Raw genomic sequence first — 6,214 nt, 5'->3', positions numbered from 1 at the left:
CACACACACACACACACACACACACACACACACACACACACACACACACACACACACACACACACACACACACACACACACACACACACACACACACACACACACACACACACACACACACACACACACACACACACACACACACACACACACACACACACACACACACACTTGACATGAAATCACTGACAGATATGAATATACTGTATTCAACTTCATTAAAACGTTATTAACGTGCCTAAACTCAGTAAATCACTAAAAATATTTATATTTTAATGGAACCTCGTCATCAGAGGCCTGTACTACGAAGCTGGTTCAACCTAACCTGGATATATTTGAGTTAGCAGGTTGGTCTAATCAAAAACATACGCGTTCTCGCTAAACGGTACTACGGATTATCAAGTGGATCGCTCAAGCCAGCCATGCCCTATCTAGTTAGGTGCGCGTTCACATGAAAGGGGTGGTATTTGGTGCATTCAACCAATCACAAACATGGAGAAGCGTACTGACAGTGCAGCGTCATACTTCCTGAATGAAAATTCAACTATAATATTAGACATATGAAGAAGTTAAACTTTAAACATCCATGACTTACACACTGTATCTAGGATAAAAGCCACATAGTTGCACCTGCAAGGTGAATACAGCCGGAAAAAGAATAAGTGTTTGAATGCGTACATTAACAGGTTTATTATATCACTACCCCGTCTAAGACACGAGTGGATCTGACTTTAATTACATTTGGCTCAAGTGTTTCGTCAACTTAATGTGTTGCTTAAAATAATACTTATGCATACAGTATGTGACACTGTGAGTGTTGCACGGCCAGATACGGCTCAGCTGACTCAGATAAGGAAATATATGATACATTATGATGTGATATGCCACGGACTCAGTGGTGTAGTCTACGTGATACGCTGGTATACGCCGTATACCCACTAGAAAATGCCAGTGATTTCCGTATACCCTCTTAAAAATGAGCGATGATACGTAACAACATCATTTTGTGACTGCGCTTTCACGCTTTTGCCCCTTCTGTGTTAATACTTTTGGACGTCTGGGGCTTCCGTCGCCTGTGGCCTGTTGCTAGGCAAAAGCAACATACTCTATTCGGCTCTGACAAACCCCACGTTTCTCTAACATTATCAGAATTGGATCCGTCCACCATTCAAGTTTGCGGAGCGCTAAACAGGAAGCAAACATGAAACGAAAACAGACGACAATATTTCAATGTTTTCCAAAGTTTTCCCCTATTACCACTACAGAAGAAGAGCCAGGTCAGGCGGCTGTCCTAAAGGTGACAGAGAACGAGCCCGGCGCTACCGCAAATGTACCCGGTAAGTGAAACTAGCATGGTTATCATTAACGTAACTGTAGCTAACTAGCTAACTTGCTAGCTAACTTGATCAACGTTAGTGTGGTGGATCAATGGAAGAGAAAGAGAGCGAGATACATACACCCACCCACACTATCCTCTCTGTATTATGTGTGTGTGTGTGTGTGTGTGTGTGTGTGTGTGTGTGTGTGTGTGTGTGTGTGTGTGTGTGTGTGTGTGTGTGTGTGTGTGTGTGTGTGTGTGTGTGTGTGTGTGTGTGTGTGTGTGTGTGTGTGTGTGTGTGTGTGTGTGTGTGTGTAGCTTTGTACAGAACACAATGTTTATATTATCTCCTTGTTTCGGACACAGATGAGAGCTCCTGGCCAGCCTTGTGGACTGAAAGTCAGGCTATGGAATTTAAGAACAGGCATCCTTGGTTAGAGTGGAGGGACAGAAAGTTAGGTCAATGTCAGCACACATGCAAAGGAAAGCTGATCTAAACAACAGAAATTCATAAAGTCAATGACTATGCAAATGAGAGTTAATTCATGGTCATGTTAAAAGTGCATTTAAAACATTTGCACCATTACATTACTATATGTTAGTTATCAGTAGTTGTCACATAATTAGCTATTGAAAAAGTGGAACATTTTTCTCCTTTTATCTGCTTTTCATGCATTTGTTAGCCATGATGTAAATATTGTGAGCAGTTTATTAAATACTTTTGAGTAAATCTTGGATCTTTTCTGCAGATGTTATTGGTACAAATTGTATCATGGTTTCCAGGTTGTGCTCTTTGCAGCGCTACAAAATCAACAGGTGTCCTCACAGAACAACGAGTGTCTATGTCTGAGGAGTGGGTGCACTTTAAGATCCAGTCCTCAGATTCAAGCAGATCAACATCTCTGGCCTCTTTGAGAAACAAGATTAGACGACATGAGACGTCCAGAGCACACAAAATAGCCCAGGAGCTCACGGAGAAGGGTGGACAGGATTTAGTGGGAAATTTGGTGAGAGCTGTGTCAGAGACTGTGTTTGCAGAGACAGATTCTGTATTCAGAACAGCATACTATCTTGCGAAGATGAACCGACCTTTTACTGACCATGATAGTCTCATTGAGCTTCAGGAGAAAAATGGTGCCAACATGGGCACTAGTCTGCACTCAAGGTACAGTTCCACAAAAATTGTAGAACACATAGCAAAAGAGATGCAGAAAAAAATAGTTCACAGTATTGTGACGTCTTCAAGCAAGTTGTCTGTTCTCATTGACGAGGCTACATCTATCAGCCACAAATCTGCAATGATTGTCAACTTGAAAGCCTCAGTGGATGGAGCTACTCCTGAATTTTTGTTCCTGGAGCTGGTTGAGCTGGAGAGCCAAAGGGCAAAGGATATAGAAGAAGCTCTGCTGAACTGTTTGGACACTGCAGGCTTCACTGAAGAGTGGCTTCAAAATAACTGGGTCTCATTTGTTTCTGATGGAGCCAGTGTCATGTTAGGCAAGAACTCTGGTGTGGCAACCAGGCTGACAGCAAGGTACCCTAACCTCTTCACATGGCACTGCATGAACCACCGTTTGGAACTGGCTGTATCTTATGCTGTGGATGAGGTTCAGGCAGTCAACCACTTCAAAGTGTTCCTAGAGAAGATCCACAATCTCTACAGTCAGTCCAATCAAAATTCAAGAGAGCTTCTGGTAGCAGCACAAGAAGTGGGCTCGCAAGTCCTGAAAATTGGCAGAGTTTTAAGTACGCGATGGGTGGCCAGCAGTTTCCGTTCTGTAAAGGCTGTGTGGACATCATATGAAGCACTCAATAGACACTTTGAAAATGCTGCAGGCGACCAAACAAGAAGCAGCAAAGAGAGACAAACGTATAGAGGCCTGGCACGTCGAATGCAAAGCAAGGAATTCCTGTGTGACCTCGGACTCATGTTTGATGCACTGTCTGAACTTGCAAACCTGTCTCAGCAACTCCAGGCCCATTCTGTCACACTCTTGAGAGCAGACCATCTTCTAAAGCGCACCATCAGAGTGCTGGCATCATTCAAAGATACCCAAGGAGAGAAATTAGAGGAGGCACTGACTGCACAAGCGTTGGGACATTTAGGATCTGTTCCCTTGGAGTCAAATGCAAAGCTCACACCAATCAATGCAAAACAATTCCTACAAAGTCTGATCATCAACTTGGAGAAGCGCCTCTCATTTGATGGTGAAATGCTTCATGATCTCAGTGTTCTGGATACAGGCAACTGGCCATCAACCCCTGGCATACGGCATGGTGAGGCACAAGTGAAACGACTCTGTAGGCGGTTCAATCTTGGTGAAGAGCAAGCAGTTAATGGTATGAGAGATTTCCTTGAGCACCCAGACAGTGAGCCTGAAAGCTTAAAGCCACTCATACAATGCATGAAGACCATCCCTTGCAGCACTGCTGAGTGTGAAAGGGGCTTCAGTCTCATGAACAATATATGCACAGACAAGAGATCGACACTGTTGTTGTCAAATGTAAGTCATTTGATGATGATCAGCATCAATGGGCCCCCTGTAACACTTTTTGAGCCAAGGAAGTACGTCATAACATGGCTGAGAAGCCATCGCTCTGCCACGCAAGCAAGGAGGCAATGCACACCTCAGATGCCTGAGTACAAACATATCTGGAAAGCTCTGTAGACTACCAGACTATGTCTAGAAGTGTTCCATCCTTTTTTCAGGGCTTGTGGACTAACACAGTGAACCCAGTATGGACATGTTAAGTGCTTTTTCAACCCTCATTTATTGAGGTGAAGCATATTTGTTAATTGGTTTCTTGTTTGAAGCTAATTTCTCTTGTAGCACTTCAAGGATGTTTGCTTGTTCATTTAAGCCTATAGAGTACATAGTTTGATAATGATTTATGGAAGATAATAGGGCTGAACAAGTTTGAATAAATATTTAATGCATTGAAAAATATGTTGAACATGATTATTGTGTGATATTTGTGCAGATCTATGCGAAACAAAGATGTTTTTTTAAGTGTAGAATATTATGTGATGGTCGGGACATCTGTAGCATGACCATATTTATTGTATATTACTTGAAAATTGCAGTAGGCCATATTGAGATTTTGATGAATATTTCGATTAATTGTTCAACCCTAGAAGATAAGTGGGCTTTTTCCATCATTGGTTATTCTTTTATTTTTTATTGTTAATGTCACTGGTAGTTCAAAGTCACATAAAAATGTTTATAATACATTGACATGTTGATAACACAGTCTCAAGACTAGTCTATGCATTAGTGAGTGTGATGGTGTTCATGAAGTCTCGCTCCGCGATGCGTCGCTCTAGGATGGATGAATACAATTATTACAGTATACCCACTACAAAAAAGTAGACTACACCACTGCGCGGACTGTAATGTTACTCTGATCCGGTTACTTATGTTGTGGCAGATATTTAAGTAAACTTTCTTAACGCTAATGTTATAATAGTCAGATTGCTCTGAAGATGGGAGATGATATTCTATTAATGTTCACGTTCACACAGTCGGTGATTTTTGCCGGCCGTCTTACCTGCAACGCTAGCTTTTCTGTATTTCCTTTCTCCTGTAATATGACTTAATCGCTTTAAACTCCGCACACTGAGCTCTGATTGGTCAGCAGGCAGTGCTTTCACTGAGTTGAGCTCTTGGCCTGCAACCTAACCTGCTCCGGGGCAGGTTAGCCGCACAGCATAAGTTAACATGGAGATCTAGCCTGCTAAAAAGAGAACCAGCTTCGTAGGACCGGAAACCCCGACTTTTCCCTGAAGTTAGCCGGCTAAGCTATGCTTCGTACAGATGTAGCACTTCATTTCAGACTCCAGTTTACAGCTTTCTGCCTACGACCTGCCTAAGACCAGTATAGAGGAATGTTAAGCCCTCCCACTATTTTCCAAGAGGGCGTTGCCAGATTTTCAATTTCAGGTTTTAACCAGGAGATGGCGCTTCATTCACAAATACAGAAAGACAAGTTTCATGGACTTTCAGTTGTGTTTTGAAGAGCATTTGAACACATCAATATTTTAGATCAACTAAAGTATATATAATCTTGTAATTCAATAATATATAGTCTTTATATATTAAATAATCATAATAATAATGTAAATGTTTACATTACACTTCTTTATTTGTTATGCTCATACTTTTACCTTTACAATCGTTTGCTTTAATATGCAGTATATTTTTTGTATATTTTTGTGTTTGCTTCCTACTGCTCCCTTTCGGACACATACTGTATGATTTATTATTATTATTAATATGAAGATATTATTAAGATAAGAAAATATGTTCCTTTATTGATTGAACATTTTAGTGTAGAATGTGCTGTCCCACAGTAATTCAGAAGGCTCACAGGTCACATTCCGACCATTATTTAAAACAATAGGTGCTTTCCCAGGGTCTACAGTTTGATTTGTATAGAGGGAGCTCTGTGGCCAGTGTTCAAATTACCTATTTGCTTTCGGGGGAGCCCTATTATTCAGTGCGCATCCTGCTACTAAATATATCACACGCACGCTCTGTTGACTGGCGCAGCAGCAGTTGAGTAAAGTTGGAACGATATTGGCAGATTCAGATTTCACGGATCAATAACTCATGAACAAAACGTTATTCAGACACAAATGACGTCTCCTAAGTACCGTGGTAAGGTTGACAGCGAACTACATTTTTATCAAAAGCCAATACGTGCTTTCCTCCAAACTGGAAACATTACATTGGTCTCTATCCGCAGCCGGAGAAGAAATTAGTGCTCAGGGACCGTCTGCAAAGTGCAACTCCGAAAAAAGAGAATACAATAATATTAAATCACTATTATACAGCTTATTACTACCAAACTCACTACACATATCAATAGTCTCCTGTTGGTCAGACTACAGCAGAG

The 6,214-nt window shown here is 41.4% G+C and overlaps 1 protein-coding gene across 3 annotated transcripts; it reads left to right on the top strand.

The window, feature by feature from the left end:
• The first annotated feature begins 305 nt into the window (after positions 1-305).
• Positions 306-4,094, top strand: LOC307022626 (E3 SUMO-protein ligase KIAA1586-like). Of its 3 annotated transcripts, XM_079655468.1 has the most exons (3): positions 306-1,337; positions 1,685-1,777; positions 2,102-4,094. In XM_079655468.1, exons 1-3 carry the CDS (start codon positions 1,202-1,204, stop codon positions 3,985-3,987), a joined length of 2,115 nt encoding a protein of 704 aa, XP_079511594.1. In that variant the 5' UTR covers positions 306-1,201; the 3' UTR covers positions 3,988-4,094. The 3 variants fall into 3 exon arrangements, with proteins under 3 accessions (XP_079511594.1, XP_079511595.1, XP_079511593.1); XM_079655469.1 differs by lacking the exon at positions 1,685-1,777; XM_079655467.1 differs by having other exon boundaries at positions 1,196-1,777.
• Positions 4,095-6,214: the final 2,120 nt, after the last annotated feature.

Source organism: Notothenia rossii (assembly GCF_949606895.1).
Source record: "Notothenia rossii genome assembly, chromosome: 10".
Classification (NCBI taxonomy): Eukaryota; Metazoa; Chordata; class Actinopteri; order Perciformes; family Nototheniidae; genus Notothenia; species Notothenia rossii.
This window is presented reverse-complemented; position numbering and strand designations above follow the sequence as displayed.

Excerpts from the sequence above, each read along its gene's own strand:
- LOC307022626 (XM_079655467.1), top strand. The coding sequence starts at position 1,429 with ATGGAAGAGAAAGAGAGCGAGATACATACACCCACCCACACTATCCTC. Across the intron at positions 1,778-2,101 it reads GTGGAGGGACAGAAAGTTAG|GTTGTGCTCTTTGCAGCGCT; the intron begins GTCAATGTCAGC and ends CATGGTTTCCAG.